The sequence below is a fragment of the Streptopelia decaocto genome (genome assembly GCF_964273445.1).
Source record: "Streptopelia decaocto genome assembly, chromosome: 5".
NCBI classification, from domain to species: domain Eukaryota; kingdom Metazoa; phylum Chordata; class Aves; order Columbiformes; family Columbidae; genus Streptopelia; species Streptopelia decaocto.
This window is the reverse complement of record NC_138659.1, coordinates 24,529,932-24,552,198: the sequence shown is the minus strand read 5'-3', so window position 1 is coordinate 24,552,198 and position 22,267 is coordinate 24,529,932. Positions and strand designations below refer to the sequence as shown.

General features: G+C 36.2%; 1 protein-coding gene across 3 annotated transcripts in view; it reads right to left on the bottom strand.

Moving 5' to 3' along the window:
- The window catches only part of EVI5 (ecotropic viral integration site 5), a 79,666-nt gene that overhangs the window by 5,525 nt on the left and 51,874 nt on the right, over positions 1 to 22,267 (bottom strand). For all 3 annotated transcript variants that reach the window (XM_082052272.1, XM_082052273.1, XM_082052271.1), the window contains one exon: positions 14,923 to 15,018. In XM_082052272.1, the coding sequence (XP_081908398.1) occupies positions 14,923 to 15,018 (96 nt within the window). The remainder of the gene's footprint in view (positions 1 to 14,922; positions 15,019 to 22,267) is intronic.

The window sequence follows — 22,267 nt, the reverse complement described above, 5'->3', positions numbered from 1 at the left end:
TCCTGAGACTATCAGTCCACAGCATTTAATGGGATCCCTTATGGTACTTAACAGTTGACTGCCACTTACTGCAGACCCTCTCCTATTGTGACATCACTCCAGTTCACAGCATTCACTAGTACACAATCACTTCTAAAAAAAAAGCTCCCAGTAACAACTTTTGGAATAATGCTTATCTCAGCAAATGAAGCAGTTGCAGCATTTCAGACTGAATTAATGGAAAACAGTGTCATTTGGGAGACAAATATGTCCAGTAGGTACTACAACGCAGGAACATTTCTGCACACGCACACAAAAAAAATGAAGAACATTAAGGCTGCAGGCCTTTTCATGCTACTTGGCCAGTTCCATGAACACAAGCAACTCATTAGGTATCTTAAGCTCTCTGAAGACCATTTTAAAATATACAGTTGTAGTTCCACAGTGAGTCACATTCATACCGAAACCATCGCAACATGAAGACTGCACAAATGGAGACATCATGAGCTAAATGAATAGTTGCAGAAACTAATATTAGCAATCCATCACCTAAACCAATTCTTGGCAAGTTTAATGGCTGTACAGCTACAATGCAAATGTGTTTCTAAAGTTCTGCAACAGAATCAGCTTCCTTATATGAAAGGGACTGCTAAGCAGCAATTGTGACAGAACTGTATCAGAGCATTTTAACGAAAGCCATTGATTACTGATCTTTGAAAAGTCTGAGATTAAAAAAACCCACTTAAGTACAGTTTAATGTATCCTGCAATAAAGAAGAAGTTTAATGCAAAAGCAAGCCAATTTTAAATACATTCTTCATCTTCCTCAAGCATGAGACAGTTTATACACAAAGATGTGGATCATATGCAAAAGACAGAGGATAGTCTTCTGAGAGCTTCCTGACAACTTGTATAGCTCTCAAGATTACGTGTCAAATAAGTCAACAATACTTATCACATATAATACAGTATTTGTTTAGAAACAGTGACACATTCTCTAACAAAGTTAAAAATAAATTTGAAAAATATATTTGAAATGAGAAATGTGTTATCATTGTAACTGTATTAGGACAAAGCTCAAAGTTGTGGCTTTTATTTCAGTGTCAGTGAATTTCCTGTTTCACTTCAGTTAACATTAAGGTTTTTTAATTAAAGTCATAACTATAAATGCAGGCATCATCAGGATTATTGACTTGTAAGTAACAGCCATGAGCAATGCCAGACAAGGGTCATTCTTGGAAATTACTGATGATTCAAGAAGCCCAAACCAACGCTGAATCCAGGATCTCTCATTTACTCTGCTTGCTCCTGTTAGCCAGTCACTGTTGTCCCTCCTGAGGAAGAGGCCCTAATACCATGGACTCACTGTCTGAAAGATAACAAACAGCTGAGAGGGGCTGTATGGGCTTCTCTTCCCTTTTGATCTGTATGAAAAGCTGCAGAGAGGGCCACCCCCACATCTCACACCAAAGCCATCTTGGTTTCTCCAATGTCACATCTACTTCTAGAGATTTAAAAATGGAATTAAAATACATTTTGTAGACCTTAAAAGATACACAAGGAATATGCTTTGTTTTGTTTTAAAAAGGAGGGGGGAAGAAAAAAGAAAAATTGCGATGAACTCTCTTTTCCTTTCACTGTGAGGCAGGCATGGGAGAGATCTGCAACAATCTGATACACTTCGTAGAGAAATTCAGGAAACAGATTGCATATTCTTTTATTGCTTTCACATACTTTTTTTTAAATTTAAAATATTAAGATTAAAACTCTTCCAGAACAACTTTGAGTCTTCTCAGATTTCTTAAAGATGTTCTGCTTCAGGTTAAGATCTGTCTAATTCTGAGATTCATATAATAGAAAATTATATTCTCAAATAGGAAGTGTTTTTATGTTGTTCTCTTTACTGCTCCTTTACCTGAGATCTAATTTCTTGTCAAAATCCAAAAAACCCCAGCAAATTACCTACTTTCTATTGAAATCAAGTTGTTAACACATTCCAATGGGTTGTAGAAGAGTCATGGATGTAGGAAGAAAGTGAATACATTTAAGAATGCATTAAAAAACCCTGGAAAACTATCAGAGGGAAGTTTTATTAGAACACTACCATGAACAAAAACATACTTTTCTCCCTTGTAGTTCACCTAAACTACAAATATTAAAGTTAACCTGAAGTGTTTAGGGTGGGGATTTGACAAATTTTGGGTTTAGCAGATTGGAATAATCATTACATAGTTTTATGATTTGTCTTTGCTTTTGCCTCCCCCTCGCCCCCAAAAGTGATGTTTGTAAGGTAGTATTCAAGATTCTAATCAGAGTCTAACTTAACAAATTAGACGAGTTAAGCAAAATCAAATAAACTGAAATTGCAGTGCCTACACAGTGCCTACTGTGACTGAAGAACGCAGGAAATATCTTTATCACACTTACAAATAACACACGGTGAGAGCATTTCAAAAATCCGTTTGCAAAATTGCTTCCTTTGCTTACTAGTTATAAAGCACAATTAAACATTTATCATGGAGCCTTTTATTTTTTTTAAGACATAGTTTTGTCTTTGCTATCCTTTGAATATGGAAATTAATTTCCTCATCTAAAAATTTTCACCCAGCAGAAGTTTCAGTCAGATAAACAAAATGCTGATTTTTAGGGAGTCTAGCAATGACCTTTGAAATGAAGTTGTTAGGCAGTCCCTGTAGGAAGAGCCAAGCTGCACTCCAGCATACTCAAGACTGTCTGGGATCTGCTTTAGCACATTTGGCCATTTATTTGGGACTGAGTTTGGCATGATTAAAGCGGGAAACCTGCACAATCAACAACAAACCCTGAAAAGAGTTTATCACTCCACAATAGTGCAAGTTTAGTGGTTTATATAAAATAGTATTTCTAAAGAATATAAGCTATAAAATAGTAGCCTCCTAAAGAAAATTAATTCTGCTTTCTATGGATGAGTTCAGAGATGTATTTGCTTCCTGTTGGTATTACCTCATCTGTCCCCCAAACAATTTTTATAATGCTCATACTAAGATAAAAATAAGTGACAAAAAAATCTTAGAAAACTTGGTGGAGTACTTGGCTCCTTATTTTAAAGCGTAATAAAATGAATCTTGGTGAAGAGTTCATTTGATTTCTTGGGGTTTTTAGGACAAGCAGAAAGAAGCAGATAGAGAAAATGAATTTGATATTACTTTCAGTATGGCAGAAAGGTTCAAAGAAGCCTGATTTGCAGAATAACCTAATGCTAGGAAGACTGCATCTGTCCATATCTAGTTATCTCCAGGGCTTCATATGTCTGAACTTCTCAATCTGCACTTTCTCAAAACAGTACAACTGTTTCTAGAGTTCATAAATGGAACTCAATCCAATCTAATACAGCTGCAGTATGATCTGTCCACTTGTTACTGCAATTGCAGCAAAACACCTTGAAACTGGCAACAACAACAGAAGCTGACCTGAAGTCAGAGCAAGTATTCAACTTCAGGCTTGAGGGGCCCAAAGCAGAACTGCAGTGAATGACAGTATTAGATACCCAAACAGACCTAGGTTGCTTCTTTTGCTTGTACCAATATGGCTGCTATTCTTAAAAGGTAAAAACCCAAAGAATCTCCAAACTGAGATTTTTTTTTTGGTCATCTATAGTGGGATTAAAAACAAGAGTCATAAAGTACTACAACATTAGATGAATCTGCCCCACTCATCATTATTAACTCATTGGAATCCAAGTTACTGTATATAATTAACTACTAAATTATTCTGTTTAAGAAAAGAATTACCTTTGGTTCTGAAACTCGTACTTTTAAAAGGACGATCCAGAGAAACATGCTGGTATACAACCTGAAATATTCATCTCAAATGAACTTTGCTGACCATACCACTAGACAGAGTTCAAACCATTGCAGTGTGTCATAAGTGAAAAGCAAAAGAGCAGCAAGAAATTTCCACGACTGAGTCATTTCAGACTTCTGGCTTTTTTAACAACACGTAAATATTTAGCCTCTGTTTTAAATTGCCAGCTTCTGTAACTCATATTCAGTCTCACAGTAACACAAAATGCTTTAGAAAATCCCTATAGATGTCAGGAAGATTAAATAAAGTCTATTGAATCATTTTAATGCATTAGAAGAAAGTTCATGTCCAGTTGTCCTGCTGTTTATTTCATAACGCTCTGAATGCACTCTTATATTTCCTGACTTAAGTTTTTATAAAAAGTGTTTTTTCAACATTATCAGTTAAAAAGCACTTGAGCCAAAAGGAAATATGATGTTAAATGTATGTTGCATATCAGTTTTACCATAGACGAGTCTGCTGTGTTGTAAACGTGACAAAGATTAAAACTAGCAGCAAGTGTTCAGACCAGAAGGTTTCCAGTGAATCAGAACAGGAAACCAATAAAGCAATCAATGGGAGGTCATGACTTTTTGATCACTGCACTGTATGGTTAAAGAATCTGGTTTTGATCTAGTGCTGTATAATCAAATTAAACTTTGAAGTTCTGTATCAAATATGCAATTGAAATGCCAACAGTACTAAGGAAGTATCAAACTTTTAAACTCTTTTCAAAACAAATCAGTCTTTGGTAACTGCAAGTAAAATTTTATCTATTGAGGGATTTTTTTTAAGATCTGACAAGTTGGTTGCAGTGTGATTGTATGCAATTCCAAAAAATGTTCTAAGCTGACATAGTGCTGGGAAGTTTCTATAAACAGCTAGTTGGTAGGTGGAAGGAAAGTTCCCAGAAACTCCTCCTACAATAAGTTCTAATGAAAGTGTTTATTTGGAGTGAGGACATGGCAACAAATATATTTTAAAATAGCAGCATGATCACACTGAATGTACTACAATTATTATATCCAAGGAACTACCTGAATTTCAAATGCTTCTTCTCCCTAGAGCATGCATCTGTAAATGCAAAAGTTACTGAAACCTCAAGCATTAACTAGAATGTACGGGCTGATACAGAGACTGAAAATGTACATTATGGGCAAGTTACAGGAAATGATAATTTCGCACTTTTACTCTGTCCTTTCAAAACAGGACTTAAACTCAACATTTTAAAATGGAATAAGTAACATTTATTTTTGCCTCCACTTGCAGAAATTACTTTCATCTGTGCTGGCTGCTATTCTGAGAGTGATAAAAGAATTTTAGGAGGGGTTTCCATCACATTTCCAGTGTTTGCCCACTTATATTCAGATAAATTTACAGAGACGTATTACAAGCTCATACATAGCATTCCTCTCCTGAGCTTGATTCTAACATAGGTGGCACCTGTATATGGTTGCTGACACGAAACTTTTTCCAAGGAACAACAACTCAGACAAATTAAAACCAGTAGAACCTCAATCCTTTCACTTTTCAACCCCCAAAACTTGATTTATAGGCAGAAACATAGGATAGACCCTGACATTGCTATAATTAGCACTGCAGACAGGTCACACAGCTTCAGCACTCAAGAGAAGAGCATTATTGTCATGATAATGAAATAATTTCATAATCAGTTTACTTGCTTTGGCTATCCAGACAAACTCTACACAGGGACTTAGTAGATTAACTTCTAGATTAACTTCTAATGCTGCAATCAACAACTACTGTATTGCTCAGCAAGATAGATCTGGAGCTTTGGCACAGTAGGATACAGTCAGGAAAAAAAAAGCGGGGGGGAGGGGGAAATGTTTGTAAAGAGAACAATCACCAATCTTCATTTATTTTAATCACCGAATCTAATCTACCAGTAGTGACAGTGAAACAGTTAAGATTCATACCTAAACTGTTGCCCTCGTCTGAGTGAACCAAGTCACACCTATTCCATTTGAGGACAGACTACATCACTGTCCTGCTTACACTGGTCATATTCAGAGGTTGCCTTTATTCTCAACAGAGATGGAAGATATTTTGTTGATGGTGTTGTTACTGGGGGGGAAGGGAGAGGAATCTACTTTACCCGATGCAAAGATGAAGATGTAGTCTGTAGCCAAAGATTTGTGGAATGGAGTACCACCATTATGGAATAAATCCTACCTTTTTGGGCAAGTGTAATATGTCTGTATTAATTACACTATGAACACCCATTCAAAATTAATTGAATTAAACAACAGATGTTCATAAAATATACAGGGATTCCATTGTGCAATAACACTTCTGCCTGTTGATTGCTTAGTTAAGCCAGACAGTTTCTAAAGCTAGTTGTTTTATTAAGGGCAGGGTAACTAAACTGGAGATAGTTACTGGAGAATGAAGACTCCCAATCTGTTCAGTCTCACACTTCTGTAACAATCTTGGTATTATCAAGCCAGTATAACATCTCTGACCCTCAAGGACAAGCTGAATTAAAGGAATAAAGCAATTCACTTTTCTAAAGCATACAGTATATATTTAACTATACTGTGTAGACAAAGCTGCTATGTTAGATTGGGTATTTGCAAACCACATGATCTCACAAGCGCTATCTTATCACATCACAGGTTCCTCAGACTGACCACAACCACTTAAATCAGACTCTGCCAGCACAGAGACTCGGTAACTTTGACACGTACTAGTAAAGCAACTACATTTTTAGCTGTCCAGCAGCTTTGCAAGAACTTCATTTGTGGGTAGGGAAAAATCTGATGGTCTCTTGTCCAACTGTGCTTGCAAGATACGGTAAAAGAAAAGCACATGATTTATTGTGCTATAAACTTCCACCACAAGTTGAAATGCTTACTTTGTAAATCTGAGGGCTAACATATTTCCTTTCAGGGACAACATTTCTTATCAAGTAAGAAAACATTGATTGAGAGCTGCATATTTTGAAAGTGTTTGTCTAGTAAAACAAACTATTAGAAGGTGTTAATGTGATTCTACTCAGTATTGAGAAACAAGTGCTTTGCAAGCGTTAATACAGTACTTTTAACAAACGTTACAGACTTAGTGAGAGCTATGAAGTGAGAACAATATAAAAATTGACTGAAATAAATCCCACAAAGATTAGCTAGTTTCATGAAAGCAAGTAAAATTACAATTGCAAGGAGACAAACATACATCTGCCTATACTACATAGAAAATAAATAGTACACTCCTTTCAGAAGAACAGGGGGAAAAATAAGTTGGCAAGAGACTTGAGTAGAAGAGCATTATATCTAATTATGAATTTTACAGGAAGAATACTAGGCTTTTTTGGACTTGCTCTTCTCTCTTCAGTTCTGATGAAATAAGTGTTACCTATTTCTGTTTCCAAGATATCTAAATGCTGATAAGTATGATCTTCTCTCATTCTTATTTGACCAAATGATCTGATCCACTGCTAGCCAACACTTCATATATGTCTCCTGAGGAGAACTTTAAAAAAATTCTAGTAGGCTGAACTTTAACTAGAATTAGCTTTCACCAGTTAAACCTTCTGTCCCCACCATGCAAAGCTATGTGCAACTCATTCACAGCTTTACAAGTTACTTAAACATGTGCCTGCACTGCAGTCATGACTGCAACACAGCACAGACACATCCAAACAAAGTAGCTGGACATCAGCAGTCCAAGTACAGAAGGATGAAAGCTCAGAGTTATTTACCTTGCTCCTATGTGTAGTCTAGTGGTACTTCATATAAGAGAACATTTCATTTGTTAAGCATTGAATTTGGCTCAAAGGAAGCCTAGTAACAAAATTAACAGAGAAAAGGAATAATGCTTACCGCTGGTATCCCATCATCAAGATGCTGTTATTGCAAGAGAAAGAAGAGCTAGGAATGCTGCTAGAAGCGGCCAATCCATCGAGTGTTACTCCAGTAGGCCACAAGCAGCATAATTTTGTGCTTATCCATGGCTGATGCATAAGTTGTCATTTATCTGCTTGTAAAGATAACCCCTCATCTCCTCAGGGGACTAAACTGTGCTGGGGACCAGAACCACTCGCTGATTTAAGATTATTAGCTAACAATAAAAAAAAAAAAAAAAAAAAAAAAAAAAAAAGGAAATAATTTGGAAGCGTTAAAACAGCTTACCTACCACACAAGTTTATGGTATTCAAGACCAAAGGAACTGTTAATGGGGTTTAAACCTCCCTCCTGTGTATTATAGTGCATTGAATTTTATTTAGGTGTCATATTATGTGGCCTATATAGGTGGGCTTTTTTAATCCTTCACATTGATAGCTATCGTTTAGTTTCCCTTCTCCATTTTAGTTTCAGCAGTGAAAGCCTATAAAGCTAACCCAAGCTGTAAAATGTATCCTTAATTCAGCCATATTACCAATTACTCCTTTGGTCACAACTTATGCATTATTTATCCTCAAAGTAATTACTTAAAGTGTCTTGAATTTTATTTACACAAGCAAAATCTTTTAAAAGCATATTATTTAATCTCCAACTTTTATATCTCTTTTCATTAAGACAATCTTGAAATGTTAGCTCACGAGGAACAAGATAAGTCCATGAGATAACACCTATATCAGAATCTTACTGACTGCATTAGGTTCTTAAAACATAATATCAGATCCAGTCCTAGATAAACTATATGTATGTGGGAATGGAAAAGTGGTAAACTAGTGGTCACTACTACTTTTAATAGTCATCAAGTTTTCAGACAGTGAAAACGGGAAATACTTGGAAAAAAAAAAATCCTCCCCTTTTCTGCATTGTCTATATGTAAGAATTTAATCACCAGAATTTAACTTAAAGTTACTATTATAGCCTTTTAAAAGCCTAAAAAGTATTTTTATGAAATAATAATGCTCCAGTCATCTGTCATCTTGTTCTTTTCCATTGGTCATGCTGAAATTCTGTTAACATGGGCAGTTTGCAGAGGGTTTTCTAACTGTTGGAACAGTGCACCACACTAACATCAGGATTTTGATTTTCATTCAAATACCAGAAACACACGCGTAAGATTTGCATGTTAGAAAACATCCACGCTTCCTCTCAAAATATTGGAAGTAATTATTTAAGGTTATAGCACATTACAGAGGACAGCTAGGAGAAAACTAGCTCCATATTCTGACATTGGTCAATAGCAGATGCCTTGGAAATAATGTAACAATAAGCAAATATATAGGGGTACTTTACCAGAATGTCCTTCCCAAACTCCAGCAAGTAGCCCATTTTTCAATTATACATGTGACATATGTGTATCTCCAGGGATTATTTTTCCCCCCATGAATTTAGGCAGTTATTTTTTCCAATCTGTATTAACATGGATTTTAGTATATGAAACAATTTTGGATCTAAAAGAATTTAAACTGTTAAATTTGCAAAAATCATATCCTCTAGTGTTTTTTCAACACAACTCCAGTTTCATTCGAAGATCCTCATTCTTGCACTGGAAGTGAACAACTGTTCCCTACCCATCTCCTTCATCCTGCTTACAGTTTGAATATTTTATACCTCTCCCTTCAAAATTCCTTGGATGAAAAAAGAAAACCCAACCATTTCAATTTACAAATGTTATCCAGACACCAAAAGTAGGTGAGTGGGAATTAGCTGATCCTCCTTCTTAGGGTCACAAGCTTCACTGGCTGCTGAAGGTAACTAGACAACAGCTAACAACAGTATGAGAAGCAAAAGCAAGTGCACTAAGAAACAAGTTGCATTATTTCAAAACTTGCTATTTTGCTTCTGTGATCTTCCCTGGTAACTTCGTGTTTATTATGCTTTTACCATTAGTTCAGCCAACTCCTAATTCAGTCATTTTTTTGTATCCCCTGATAACCGCAAGAGATAAAGGAAAGTAACATCCCAGTATCTTTTGAAAGCTCTACTCAAATCTAAGACAAGAATTGCAGATAAATTCCCAGAAACTACCTTCTCTCCTCAACAAGTCTCCTTGACTCTACAGAGTTCTGAAACTTTTTATCTGGATTTTTTTTTTTTTTTTTTTAACCTAAGAATACAGATCAAGAGCAAAAGGTGCCAGGCTTATAAAGAATATTTTGTATATCAAAGGCCAAATAATTTGTCAAAAAGCAAAAAAAAAAAAAAAAAAAAAAAAAGGCATCACTAAGCTCTGAGTGTTCTTCAGTTGCTCACGAGCTAAAAACAGCTACTGGATCCCTCAAGTATAGGAAAATGTTGTTAAAATTTATTTTAAAGAGCTATCTTCAGCATCCATATTCCCACTTTCTAAGGAAAAAATGCATGCTAAGTGAAGGAAGCACTAAGTTTATGTTGCTTCTCCCCTTCATAAAGCTATGCATAGTATTGGCCTTATGAGGTGCTCAGTAATCCCAAATTGTAGAGACTACTTCCTTTTGTGGACCTGCATAGATTAGGCACAATTTAGTTTTAATATGAAAACTGTCCTAAGATTAAAGCAAACCTACATTTGAAATACTGTAGAAATATAAATAAGAAACTGAAATTTAACAGCAAAACAAACTCACTAAAACATTCAAAGAGACACAAAAATCGGCTAGCAGTATGACAAACTTTACAAAGTTTCACTTGAAATACAATTTAAACTTAAGCACTTCAGTCCTAAATCACAAAGTCTGTAAGACTAGAAACCACTTGCTTTGTCTCCAAAGGTGTCTTGTGGTCTGCCAGTGTAGTTTGTGGGTAAGCATGTCAATTCTAATCTTTTGTACCACTCCTGTAATCTAGGTAACACATACAAGCCTTGCAACATCCAACAGGAAGCAGAGACAGCTGCTGTGTAATATATGTAAAGTGACTGCATGTACAGAGGGGTAGTGCATGAAATGTAGAACTTCAGTTTATAAATCATTTAATTCCATTCAGTCTGAATTAAAAGTAAAGAGTGGCAAACTACAAGGAACCTCCACCTTTTTTCCCCAGTATGTGATTTATGTTGAAATAACTAACAGCTAGTTCAAGATTTATCTTAGTCAGTTCTTCTTAAGCCTTCAACTTTACTTAATGGAAACTCGGCCAAACTTTATACATATTCTTTCCTACACAGAGTAACTGCTTTACTTCAGTAGTACCTACTGAACTGGGATACTCTCTAGAATACTAAAAATGTTTCAAAACAGTTACTTTCAGTTAACAGTTCAGTGTCTCATCCAAGACAACTTCTATGAAGTACTGGCACTCCTTGTGCAGCCTGAGAGTATGTAGCTCACAGTACAAATCTTGCAGTGCCTGTATACTCACACCATTTATGTTACATCAGTTAAAGCACATTAACTGTAAGGTCAAGTGACATAGTGCTTAGACCTTTTTCTCTTGTGCCAAAGACAAGGCAACCAAGCCTGTGTACTTTGTGACAAGAGTAACAAAGTTGCTTCACAGAAGCTTCAGCCTGTCAGGACTACACAGTGGAAAAGCATTTTAGTTTAAAATCCTGCTAAGCTAGGAGTAGTCAAGAATGCGATAGAGATAGCTTTAAGAATAGAAGGAAAATGGAGGAAGGAAGAAAATGCTAGGTAAAAATATTTCAATTAATGAAAATACAAATGACAATGGGACACAAATTCCTGACAAGGCAAGCAGAGTGTTTAAGTCTAGTGCATATTAAAAGCTGTGAAAGAATTTTATGTCATGATTTCCTGTTTGAATCTGTGACAATCCTCAAAATTTCAGGTTTTCACACTAGTTTCAGCCTTCAACAATAAAGCCATAAGGCATAAGCATCTTTGTACCCAATAAAGCAACTCAGACACTGAGGAAAGGAAGTATAGCACTAATCTGACATTAAACGTACACAACTTTACACAGGATTAGCTATTGGCTACCTAGAAATGCTACAGCCTCTGAGTGTCCTTCCATTATGTACCAGTTATTCTTCAAATGTTGACAGCTTGTGTAAAAGATTAAAGGATAGCTGTCAGTAACTTTCTAGTGAACAGAAAACTGACTGACATGTATTTACTGAAGTTAAAACTGCAAGTTAATAATAATTGCTTTACATGATTTACATCTATGCGAACTCCAAGTGAAGTTATGGCTGCACTAAGGAATTTAAGTATGAATTCAGCATTTAACATAGTAATGTAAATGATGTTAAATATTTTGATTCTAACCCATATTTGGTTACTCAAGTTAGTGCAAAGAAAGAGCGATGTGAGTGATGTGAGTAGATCTAAGTTGGCATGCACAAAGCAGAAGTTTACAACAGAACTCACATTGTTACAATGTTCCCAAAGCTCCAGATTTTGTGTTTGCTTTCCTAAGTGTTGATCAAATATGAGTTTAAGACCTACTGTGAAGCAGTCAGTAAACAATTCAGCTTATCATACTACAGAAATCCACTGGCTAGGTATAGGAGGAATCAGGCAGGTATCTTGTTAGGACAAACCAAAAAAACAATATAGTAATTTCACTTATAGTTATTTTACCTTATTTGAAAGGTAAGAAAAAGGCATCATATTTTTCTATGTAATTTACCTTGTACATTTAATAGCAATGTGCCTAATCAGTTCCATTTTGGATGCCATGCTACTAATTTCCAGTATGTGCAGTTTTACTCAGTAACAGGAACACAGAAAACTTGAATTTACTACCAGTAAGTCTTCTTATAATATGATTTCAGGAGTGACTGTAGCATTACTATTCCCAGATGAGTAATATAATAAAAGCAGCTGAAATTTATCCTTTAGGCTGCAAGCTGAACACTATTTAAGATGCATACAGAATTTTGAGCTCAGAAAAGGAGGACCAAAATTATTCAGTGGGCTCAGATTACAAAGGGCAATCACTGGAGAGGATTTAGCTGTAGACCCTGGGCAGTGCCTTTTACATGGTAACCAGTTGGGAGGTTGTGGTCAGCATGTCACATACACCATCACCCTATCTTCAGGAAGATGAATTTGCAAATATGTAACGTTTCTTTAGCTTTTGCAGAAGTAGAATCAAAAGGCAGCTAGCCAAAGAGCAAAGAGCATGGTCATTAATGGATCTACACATGAAGATACTTCAGCGCAGATGTAAAAAGTCAGTTTATTTAATTGGTATTGACTAAATGATACTAATCCAACTTAGCAGTTGAGGGCGAACATTTTTCCCCTCTTCCTATTGCAATTTTATTCAGATTTTGCTGTTTCAGGAAACACTGCAAAGTTCTTTACTTAGCAGCTATCTTAATCCAATACTTTATTTATTAGCACCAACTTACCTATAAATACTACATACATTTCAGACTTAACCTTACATTATCTCAAAATCAGCCCAGTGGGTTATTTTCAAAATAAAGGATTGTGCATTTCTTCCAAACTCTTAATTTAAAAAAGAGACATACGTAACAGCTGGGAGGAAACAGACAACACAGAAATAGTCATTAGTAAACAAGGACTTCTAAGGTTTAAGAAACTCTATGTAAGGAAGCATTCAGAAATTCTGCCAAAGTAGAACTAGTCTACTAGATACTAGATACTGAGTTTCTTCCTACTCTTTCTATCTATTCTAGAATGAGATACTTTGTTCCTATAGTGTTTACCTAGTTTAGAAATTAAATGTAAAGCTACAACAAAGCACACATCTGGAAGAGGCGTGCTCTTCTATATGGAATTACTCCAACTCTGCTATTGCTGAAATTTATATTCTCCCTAGATGATATTTTCTTTCAATCAAATTGAAATGGTAATAAAGATTTGTCTAGATTTAACTGTTTAGGAATCACTGTTATTACTCAGAATTATCATTGGTCTGTGAGCTAACAAACCTCATCTTCATTCCAACCTGTTCACACTAACTTACACACATTAAACACGTACACAATTGTATGCCTCATGACAACTGAGCATATGACAAATGTCTGTATAGATAAAATGATGCACCAGCTTTCTAACAGTAATCCTACTTTTCTTCCAAAGCAGTGGTTTCTTACCTTTTAAGCCTTTTTATTCATAATGCAAAATATTTGGTTTTCTGGGAATTCCACAAGCAACTTACTTTATCATAAGGAACAAAACTAGCTAGTTATAGTCCTTTAATGGAAAACATCAGGTTATTGATTTTTAAACTTGTTATTAAGTGAGCTTAATGATTGGTAAAGGTGCTGGACTGATGGCCCTAGAGAGTATCCTCAATCTATAACATAGACAGCATTCCAAGGTCCTCCACTTTATTATAACTCTCAAGGGATTGATCCTAAAAGGTTGAATCCACGAAGGTTGTTATGAAAACACTACCTACACTCAAATAAAGAACCCGTTTATTTAACAAAAGCAAGAAGGCAACAAACAAGTAATTACTTTGTAGTGTTCTGTGATACTGTGGTTTTAAGCAGCACTATCAGAGCTGTATATTAGAAACAGAAGCAGACTACAATGCAAAGATGACTGCGCATTTTGCACACAGTGTGGTATTAGGTAAAGACATTTCTTCACAATGCAGGATTAACTGAAATGAGCCAGTGAGCACAGTGGTTACATAAGGCATTTTGGTTTCAGGACCTTTTGATCTTTTTAACTAACAGAAAGTTGCTACAACTATTAGAGCAAGGAAGTTTGAAGACAGAAATGTCATAGGTTGAAGGTTTTGGCAGTTTAAAACTTAAAAATCTGTTAACTGATATTAAGCAAGCATCCTTTTTCTTTTAAGCAACCTCAGTATACTACCACTTCAATTCATCCTCACAATATCAAGAACCAAAAGAAAATCTAAACGTGGACTGTTCTACTTGCAAAAATGCAGTTTAGTTTCTAACTACATTAGCCTTAAAAGTTGTAGCAAATAAAGACATAAAAGTGCTTATTTTCATGCGCACAGCTCCAAATACAATAAATGCAACATGGTAAAATGTGATCAACTCATGAAATTAAGGAAAAAAAACTAAGACAGAATGTAAACCCTGATCTCATGGTCAAATCATGTAACTAAGCAATTTTTTGTTCTTTTACATCCCAGAATAAGGGCAAGATTCACGTATAAAAGTTTGTTTTCTTGCATTCACTTTAAATAACGTATGTCAGCAAAATCAGGTACTGAAGCTATAACAACTATTAGAGAAGCAAAACCTCCTACAAATGAAAGATAAGACAAAAGGTGCAAGTGATCAGAGACAGTAGTATTTTATCACTTACCTCATGATGCAGCTCAGCTATCTGATCTTTCAGTTCTCTGATGTACTGGTTGGAATCAGATTTATTAAGCTGCCCTTGAATTTTTCCTTCTTCTTTCTGTTTTGGTTAAAAAAATAATCTTATTCAAATTATTCACAGATATTCTATATTTAAAGTCTTATTTTAACCATCTTCATATTTTTGTCATGAACAGAAGCTATTCACAGACACCATCCAGCACTTTACAACTAGTTCAAATTACAGCAGGTAACTAGGGGTGTCAGTAGCTCAGACCAAACTGACCTTCTCAGTACCAACCATCATACAGGCAGGATTCTATGGGGGACCATGAAAAATTAAAGTTTCACAGGTGGAATTCACATCCAGTGTACATGAGGGTTGCGTATGCAATTTAGTAATGCATCCCTCCAGAATACTATAAATATATGAAGCATACGTTAGTCTATATTATTTTCACTAATGTGAAGTTTTCATTTAGTAACAAGGAATTTCTCTTTGTCTCCGAGTCACAAGTAAACAAAACATGTTCATTCCTTGTATTGTAGGACATGTGCTGGAAACACTACATAGGACAAGCTATTTTCTCTCCTAAAAAAAAAAGTTGTAGCATTTAAAATATTGTGGTATTTATCATATAGGAGTTCCAGAGAGCATAAGTGAAGTATGTCCCCTAACACCAATAGTGCAAGAGGTACAGATCAGAACTGGCAAGTAAAAAGCCATAGAAAAAGAGGAATGTGAGATTTCCCTCATTTGTCAGCCAAATGCAGCTCCTAAATTTCAAGATGCTCAAGAAGGTGTCATCTGCACTTGAATGCCTGCAACACTAACTTTCAGCTTGTCTCTAAAGGGAATCATAATGTGACTGAACCAAATCTAGCAAATCTGAGATAAATAACTACCTTGATGGAAAAGGCAGCCCATGTCCTCAGTTTGCTACTAGTAAGTCAAGAGCGGTGGGTTTTTTTTGTTTGTGTTTTCGCAGCTGAGTAATTTTTGAAGCAGCCACTGGCTTTAGAGGACAGAAGCTCCTTGATTTTATATAAATCTTTACTTTGACTGTAAATCACATACAACCAATATATTACAGAAATACAAATACTATATAGGAATATCTGGGTTTTTTTCTACCTGTAGCTCATTTTGCTGAAGTTTTAATTATACTTGAAGAAAGCAAACAGTTAATTTTGACACCAGGCACGTTCAAAGTCATTTGCAAACAGGGTTTAAATACCTATTACAAAGAAAGGTGTCAGCTGTTCTTCAAAATACAAGACAAAAAGCTTTAATGGAGAGGTTATTTTAAAACATCCCTCTGAATGTGAACACCAGAACAGAACATGTACCAGAATGTTAGTGGAAGGGACAATATACCACCTTCCAAACCCTTTTGCTGCATGAAAAGAACAAGCTTGAGCACTGCCAGTTTTGGCAATTTCAAAGCATCTTCTCTAATTGCAGACTTCTTCTTGCAGCAAGGTATGCCTTACAGTATTGCTCGAAAGTAACATTGTCATATTCACAGAATCTGCAACATGGAGGTACAAGATCTTTTAGTGCATAATTCCATATTGAACCTAGCTTCCAAGGCAACATAGGGCTCAAAGTCACAAAAAATGTCTAATACTAACAACATTACTAATTGTTCCTGTTCTAAACAGGTGAAAAAAAAAAAACACCACAAACCCATCATCTCTCTTTACAAAGATGACTAATGGTGTTGGAGAAACCAAACCAGAAACAACATAACCTGCAGATCTCATCTGGTAGCAGGACTATATGGGAGAAATACTTGTCAAAGTACTTCCCCTCTGTTTGGAACCCTGACTCTTCCATTTAAGCCTCTTGTTCTATGGACTCCAAATGACTATGTAACCATAAAGTATAGTATAAAAAAGCACGAGTAAAGCAAGGTTTTACCATAAATAGAAGATAGGTGCCATAGCCCTTTTAATATCAGAATGTAATACATAACTGAGCTTACATTGAAAGTGGGTGCAGCAGAGGACATGGAACAGCCATCCCCAAGTTGAGTCAGTATAAACTAAGAGCAGAAGCAATAACATTTACTAGCTTAAGTTTGGCCCTGCACAAATAGCTGAAAGGTGTTAGAATATGCCCATGCAGAGTGCACATATTGGGAGTTTTACACTATTATATTTAAGTGTTTATATTGTTACTTTTTATTCCATAAATAACACTGTAAAGTTAATGCAGATATCATAGAAAAATTTGACAGGTAAATTTGCTGACTCTAGCTCCAATCAGTTGGAGCTAAACGTAGGGCATAAGTCTGGCTTGCAAGATCCTCATTATTAGTGAAATGCAAGTAAGTTTCAGTTTTCCTTTCAGAACTTAACAGATTTTGTAGAGCTGACAATTCACAAAAAAGTATTTAGCACAAAAAAGAAACCCTGCAATATCATTTTCTACAAAAATACTTTTCAAAGAAAAGTCATGCTGTAACTTCCTCTTGCAACATTCAAAACACTAGAGGTCAGAAGCTGATCCTTCTAACTGGCTGCAACAGAAATCAGATATTTCTAGGTAGCTAAATAAGCCCATGTTCTATAAGCTACAAAGTCTATCTACAGTGAATAAACTGGAAGGATGACAGAGGAGGAATTTTAAGACAACATATCTTCTTCACAGTTTCTGCTCATCTCTCTGAGCAACAGCGAAGATATATTCTATGTTTTTTTTTAATAAGCAAAATTGATCATGCCATTAATTTAGTTGTTTCAAAGACACTCATGCAGATGCAGTAGCAAACCACCGGAAAACATGCATGTGTCTGACACTATAGTATTAAAATATTTTTTCTTACCAAAATAATCTAATTTCTAGAATAAATAATAAGCAGATAGCTGAAAGCTTACATATTTCAAATGAACGAAAACATTTATACAGTGTAGTTTTATCTGTCAGATTATGATTCTTAAATTACCCAGCATTCTTCAAAACTGTGAGAAGAGATGGATATTTCTCATCAATATTTATTTTCATATAAGTACAAAATATTACTATAATCTGCAGAAGTGTTGCACTTTCCAGTCACATTCCATATTTGCATTAAGTTCAGATTACTTTCTAGCAATTTCCAGCTTCTGATGTGCATTTGTTAATCAAAGGCAAATTTTAATGTGAGCAACTTACATTTTTAATGGTATTTTTTCATTAGGCTACCTTGACAGAAGTCAAAAAGAAAAATTGTTGGCAGGAAAAGCTTCAACATGGCATTACACAAAGCAATATAAACAGCTTTCCCTGTTGTCTGTGGGTATCTGGCACAAAGACAGAATACTTTTCCCCAAAAATTCTGTAGTTCTAGATTTGCCTCTTAACCTAACATAGATTATACGACACGTTATCTAGTACTTCCCAATTACCATAAAAACCTATTTAATCAAAACCTATTTTAATCAAGTGATCTTAATATCATCCTAGCATCTCTTTTTTAGGAGTATTGTCAGTATGTGTGCATTTTGAGATAGTGAAAACCTCTACTGCAGAATACCTCTACCTCTACTGCAGAATAAACGCTATATTTTGCCCCCACGCCGTTTAGATTCTCACTTGTACATCACAACTCTAGATGCCATTAGCTGTGCTTTGGCACTAATCTAGGTGACTGGTGAAAGCCCCAGAGACAGCAGCACACTCATGCTCCAAACATTTATTGACACATACAGAAACTGCACAAAGGATTTTGTTTTCATGTTTCATTCAGTAGCTTGACTAATAAAGCTTGAGCAGCTTCAGCTTGGATTTTTCAGTTTCAAATATAATATAATGCTAAATAAGTAAAATTTCTAACACTTGGGACTGACCTAGTCATGAAGCAACTGAGATTGTTGTCAGGTACTATTTGTTCCCAGTTCAGAACGTGAATTAAACTTGGACAAGATGTAGAGGGGCAGGGAATTAGCTGGGTTGCATGTGACATGGAAGTGGGACAGAAATTGAAAAGTGAAGATACTACAGGTACTGAATGGAACTGAAACAAAAGGTAAGGACATTAGACAATAGCACTGATGGATTATTGCAGATTTAATCTTCGGCTCACTATCTGCAGGATATGGCTGTTGCATTTCTTCAGTTAGTTGATATACTGCAGGGCAACTGATGATAATAATCTTCCAGGAATAACTACCAGCCCTCTATCATTCATTTGCTTCTCTGAAGATGCATGTTTTCCATTCTTCCTGTTCTACTGCTGCTGTCCTTCATTTTGCTTCCAGGTATCATAACCCTCTAAACAACAGATTCATTCGTTTCTCCTCCTGAGGGTTCAACAGTATACACTGAAAAAGTTTCTAGGCTCAGGCAGGAAGAAATCAGTCTTGTATGGATTAATTTTTGTCTGGCCTCAGCCACCTCAGCCTAAGAACCAGCTATAGCAGACAGAAGCTCAGCTACTAAGATCAAAGGATAACTTGATCTGGGGAACAGCAGGCTACCTGCACTCTCCATGGTCCAACCCCAGAAGCCAGGGAGGTCAGAGCTCACATTCAGGACATTCTTGATATGCTTCTTTTTTGTCTATCCTAGTATCATTGCCATTGCTAGCTTCTTGCCTCATGTATTGAGGCATGTGGATGTGCTGGAAAACACATGCTACCAGGATGCATTGATTTAGCACGTCTTTCACAGCTAAGCCAAATTAATCTCAACTCTCTTAATTGGTAAGGGTGCTCAAGGGCAAAAGACATTAAAGGTGTCTTCTGTAAAACCACCAAGGAAAAAGGGAGCTGACTATCCTGCTTCAAGGCCCTTCTATATTCTGAAACTGGCTTTACCTTTCAATTTTATAAAATACCTAAAATCTCAGGGTTTCTGTTTCCATTAAATCACATTTTCACATTCTGTGGCTGCAAATTGGTCCAGCTTCCTCATAAGTTACTAGGCAGCCCCACTGACAGAAGAAAAATTAAATTGCTTTAATGTAGCTTTAGTTCATTTGTTGAATGCTTACTGTTGTAACATTTATTTCAGTAGGAAGCAGGCGGTTCACTCTGCATTGGTTTTATACTATGCCTGAATAGTTTTGTACTACTGTGCTTGAGTAGTTTTGTAATTCTGAAGAAAACACTCAGATCAACTGTACTGGTTCAAAAGTGAATGTTACAATTTAAAAGTCTTTAAGGTATGAACATCGCAACTTTTAGAACAGAATAGCATAAATAATCTCTCTCTTCACGATTTTTCTTTTAATCTAAGATTATACATGTAGGATGTGGGTTGTTGGTTTGGGTTTTTTTTGAGAGGGAGCATTATTACAGAAAATCTGTGGTATTTGGGGAGCTCATGACACAAAGAATAGCTGGTCTCTAGGCAAATACTAGCCATTTCAAGTTTAAAATGAATACACAGTGAAAAAGCCAGGTAACATAAAAGTGTATTATCAGAATAGCAAAATAATGAAAGCTAGCCAATTCTGGAAACCAGGAATTTTGTCAAAAGACAACCTCGCAGTCAGATGTGAATGAATCTCTACGTCAGTTTCCCTGGGGTACTGCTTCTACAGATGGGCACCGCTGCACTGCCTGCCTCCCCTTCCCAGAAGGGTTCTTAGAAAAGTAATGCCAGTTGGTGTTACACTGTAAATAAACATCCATCGTCTCCATTTCACTGCTTTGAAGATTAATAATTCCCCCCAGTCTTACTGTCTCTTTCAACAGACCAGCTCCACCAGCACTAGCAAGGTTAGAAAACCCTGCACCCACCACCCTAGTGGCCAGCTATCACCTCTGCTCCAGGAGAACGTACAGTGTCAGCAGCCAATACGCAACCAACCTCCTGCCTCAGGTTGTGCATAGAGTGGGAGCAGTACAGGCAGCGAAGCAGCAAATGAGCCCTACAGATCGAAAAAACTCCACCAGCTGTTAAACAGAACTCACTTAGGCCCCTTCAGTTTTGGAAGCTCTCATCTCGTTCTGCTCTGAAGTACCAGAGTTGACTGTACTTGCATGCATGCCAAGAGGTATATTGAGAGCTCCTGAGAAGAAAAATCTGTTCCCCCCAGATTTGCTTCTCAGACTGAGGAAAAATTCTGCCCACCAATAAGTATCAGTTGAGATTCATCGTTGTAGTACCATACTTAAATCCTCCTTTGTCTGTCTGTCTAAGAGAAAAACAGCTTTTCTGTATCCTCAAAATAAGCAGCCTCCAGTCTCAAGAAACACACCTGATGCCTATTGAGAACTACTGAGACCTTCCATACTCATTCAGCATAGGACCAGAATGCACAGCTGGCAACACGAGGGCAGGGACAAACTGCTTCAAAGAATGCTGATTTTAAATACCTGAAACTGTGACTGTATAGTACCCCCTAAAACCAAGTCTAGCAGTAATGACAAACCAAAGTTTAAAGAAGAAATAAATAAAACACTGGAAACCACCTGGAACACACTGGAGGCTTTAAGCTTGCTTTTGCTGCTTGACCAAGGTCTGAGATATAGAAAATCAATGTAATCAAATTTCAGTTGCAGGTGTTTCATCTCAAGAGGAGCACAAGTACGCAGTTTTATAAAACACTCTTGATCATATAAGAGTAGGAAAAGAAATACATGTCAACAAGAAAATTAGCCTTTTTAAATAATAAGAAAGTATCTAGGGTTGTTTTCACTTTAATATCTGTGAACTTTAAAACATAGATAAATAAACCCAAGGGTTTTATAGGCAGCCAAAATGCAGGTATACCAGATGGTTGCTGTTCCTCAGATAACAGTGTATTGTCTTTACTAAAAATGTCTAGAGGGTAGGACATTTCCCTAACACCCTTAGTTTAATCTTTTCTGCCTTAGAAGTATTTACTTGGTAACAATCTGCCTCATCCTCTTTTCAGGGGAGGCTTTCAAGTTCTTTCTCTGTGGCAAAAGACACTGCATTAAAAATGTAAATGAAGGTTATTCAGAAGTGTAAATGTGGTAACTAGTGTCCTTTCAGTGACTTTACAGTGACTCATTCTAGACTTTCAAAAACACATCACTAACATCACACGCCACTATTGATAAGAGTAAAAAAAGTTTCCTGTAACTTGAAAAGATGGAAACAATTTCTTTACTCAACAGTCAGTACTTGGAAAAGTTATTAAACAGAGGTCATAGAAAGGCTTCATTCTAACGAAATAGTGCTGAAAGTTTAAACTGTGGGGGAGAGAACTAACACAATCATGGATTTCCTCTAGCGTTGTTCTCAGAGCCACTTTGACATAGTTAGAGATAGGGTAAATGTGACAAAGTTCTCTGAACCTGCCAGGAAACATATCAGGAGGAAGTGATGTTACTCCCTGTCCAGATCAAACTAATGAAAAGAAGAATGAACTCTCATCATTTTTGCTTTA